Raw genomic sequence first — 3,006 nt, 5'->3', positions numbered from 1 at the left:
CTCAGCTGTTTGTTGTTGCAGAACTTACTGTTTCATTGAATATCTCGAGTCTTAACTCTTAGTAAGCTTTACGGTTTGACTCATTCTGATGTTCAATCTTCATTAGCAGTAGCAGCAAATTGGCCTTTGTTACTTCAGATCGAATCCTAATCTCCCCAAGAAACCAATGACTTCATTAACTCTAACCATTTTGATTGGTTAATACCAGTTCATCTTCAAATTCCATGGTCGCTTGTTCTGTTTCCCATCACAACTGCATCTGCTAGCAGATAAAACGTAGGGTATTACCAGTTGCTTATAGATTCGACCTAGAAATACTTTCAGCCAAAGTAGTACTATTATTGATTTATTCAATCATTAAAATCAGATGATATTTTCCAGTTACAGCTTTCTTCAAGTTTTCAACAAACTCGAGCTGAGTTTATACCTTTATGAGTTCCGAGTCCTGAGAGCACTATTATAATGAACTGGGTTATTCACACTTAATAATATATTATTGCCATGGTAGGCTACCTAAATTTCCTTTGACTGGCGCTTAATGGTGGCATATAACAGAAGTTTCCTATAGAGAAATTTCAACTTTGAATTAGCCAATACCAACTGTTTGATCATGAAGATCAACACTAATCTATTTTTATTAAATTTTTAATTAAGAGTAGCATAGATTTTATGCATAATTTTATTTTCTAGTTAATAAATAAAACAAATTCAGAATATTGATTTAGGGCTTAAACAAAATATTTGTGCTTGAATTTAGTTTTATTATTGTTGACTCAACTCAAACTGAAGCTTAAGCTTGATTTCAAACATGAATTTAAGTTATTCTTTACCTGGTAAACGAGTTTAATAAGTAAATTTGAGCAGTTCAATTTTTATCTTAAAGCTTAAACTTTAGATATTAAATTTTAATCAGATTATAATCTTAGTTTGAGTTTTTCGTTTTGGAATTAGGGTGTTTTTAGTGTTGCCAATTTATGTTATACCCAAAGCATTATTTCCTGCCAGTTTCCTTCAAATTCTGCCATTGATGCTTGGTCTTCTTCCCCATAATAGATGCCTCCATAGACTTCTGCAGCACTCTAGAACCAATTTTCCAACTCCTGACGTAATTTCCAGATTAGAAAAGGATTAAACGTGTCACTAATATTGTAGAATTCAACATTGACCATTCAATATTTCATAAATATATTCAACCCGTCATCCTTGTTACATCAACAAGATGTCTTCGCATTCTCTTCCGACATCTTCCCTTCTGGCCCTCTTCTTTCTCGTTGTCTTAACCAGAATTCCGACGATTTTATCCGACGACGATCTGCAGTACTCGGCATGCAGGAACCTCACCCTATTCTACGGAATAAATAAAAGTTCATTTAATTTTGTTTGTTTTAGGTTAGCATAGATAGTCAGTGTATAAATTGTTCTTCTAGACCCTCATATAATATTGGTTTCAGTTGAATATTTTAACTTCAAAAAACAGATTTAATGTTGGAATTATCAAATGATTAAAATTGAAGAGTACCCTCTATTGATTTTTGCTGTATATTGTATTCACAGGGTCGAATTCCAAATTGCAGCTGAATCAAATCATAGGTATGAAACAATTTAATGGGTCATAATTAACAAAAGTTTTATTATTCCTTGCAAAATTCCATTTTTTCAATTAATATTTGATGTCACTTGACAACAACATAAATTTTTAAGGAAATTTTCAAAAAAAAGCAAGTAATGGGGTTATTATATAATTTATTAACAAGGTGCAAATTTTATTCACTAACAATATATGACATATAAATTTAAATGATATTAATTGATTTTGTTTTGAGAAATTAATTGATATGGAGAAGTTAATTTACTGTATTAATCTTCATTCATGTATATAACAGGATTGGCAGTTGGTGTAACCGTTGTTACTATTGTATTAGTTAGCTTCATTGTCTTGAGGTTGAAAAGAAAATCATTGTCAAATCATCCCCGCCAAGGAGACAAAGCAACAATTGAGGCATTTATAAAAAATTTTGGTTCATTTACTCCAAAGCGATATTCTTATAGAGAAATCAAGAAAATGACAAATAAATTTCATGATAATTTAGGTCAAGGAGGATATGGCAAAGTATATAGAGGAAAAATGTCTGACGATCGTTTCGTGGCTGTTAAAATCCTAAATGAATCTACGGGAAATGGAGAAGATTTCATGAATGAAGTAGCTAGTATTAGTAGAACTTCTCACGTTAATATAGTGGCTTTACTTGGTTTTTGTTTTGAGAGATCGAAGAGAGCTTTGATTTATGAATTCATGCCTCATGGATCTTTGGACAAGTTCATTTATAGTCAAGGATCAAATAATCAAAGTCGCCAATTGGAGTGGAAAACTTTGTACGACATTGCACTCGGCATTGCTAGAGGACTCGAATACTTGCATCAAGGTTGCAACACAAGGATCTTGCACTTCGACATAAAACCTCACAATATCCTTTTAGACGAGAACTTTTGTCCCAAAATATCTGATTTCGGTTTATCTAAATTATGTGAAAGAAAGGAGAGTATAATTTCCATGGCTTGTGCAAGGGGAACAGTCGGATATATTGCTCCAGAAATGTTTTGTCGAAACTTTGGTGGAGTTTCTTATAAATCTGATGTCTATAGCTATGGAATGATGGTCCTTGAAATGGTGGGAGGAAGAAAAAATATTGATGTTGGAGTGTCTCAAACCAGTGAAGTGTATTTTCCGTCATGGATTTATGAGCATATTGATCAATCTATGAACTTGAATCTCGGAGGAGTAATAGTTGAAGAGGAAGAAGAAATAATAAGGAAGTTAATTATAGTGAGCCTTTGGTGCATTCAATGTGACCTATGTGATCGGCCTTCAATGACTAAAGTGCTAGAAATGTTGCAAGGAAGCCTTCAATCATTGGTAATTCCACCTAAACCTTTTGTATCTTCTCCTTTACGATCCCCTAAAATCAATGAATAAAAAGAGACTTGGACTGATTGGTTGAATCAAAA

General features: G+C 32.8%; 1 protein-coding gene across 1 annotated transcript; it reads left to right on the top strand.

Annotated features, from left to right (window-relative positions):
* Positions 1–1,870: 1,870 nt before the first annotated feature.
* Positions 1,871–3,006, top strand: LOC108471736 (PR5-like receptor kinase). Its single transcript, XM_017773311.2, has one exon. The coding sequence runs from the start codon at positions 1,871–1,873 to the stop codon at positions 2,972–2,974; it is 1,104 nt and encodes a 367-aa protein (XP_017628800.2). The 3' UTR covers positions 2,975–3,006.

Source organism: Gossypium arboreum, chromosome 11, assembly GCF_025698485.1.
Source record: "Gossypium arboreum isolate Shixiya-1 chromosome 11, ASM2569848v2, whole genome shotgun sequence".
Lineage (NCBI taxonomy): Eukaryota > Viridiplantae > Streptophyta > Magnoliopsida > Malvales > Malvaceae > Gossypium > Gossypium arboreum.
The sequence above is the reverse complement of the archived record's forward strand: the minus strand, read 5'-3'. Positions and strand labels throughout refer to the sequence as shown.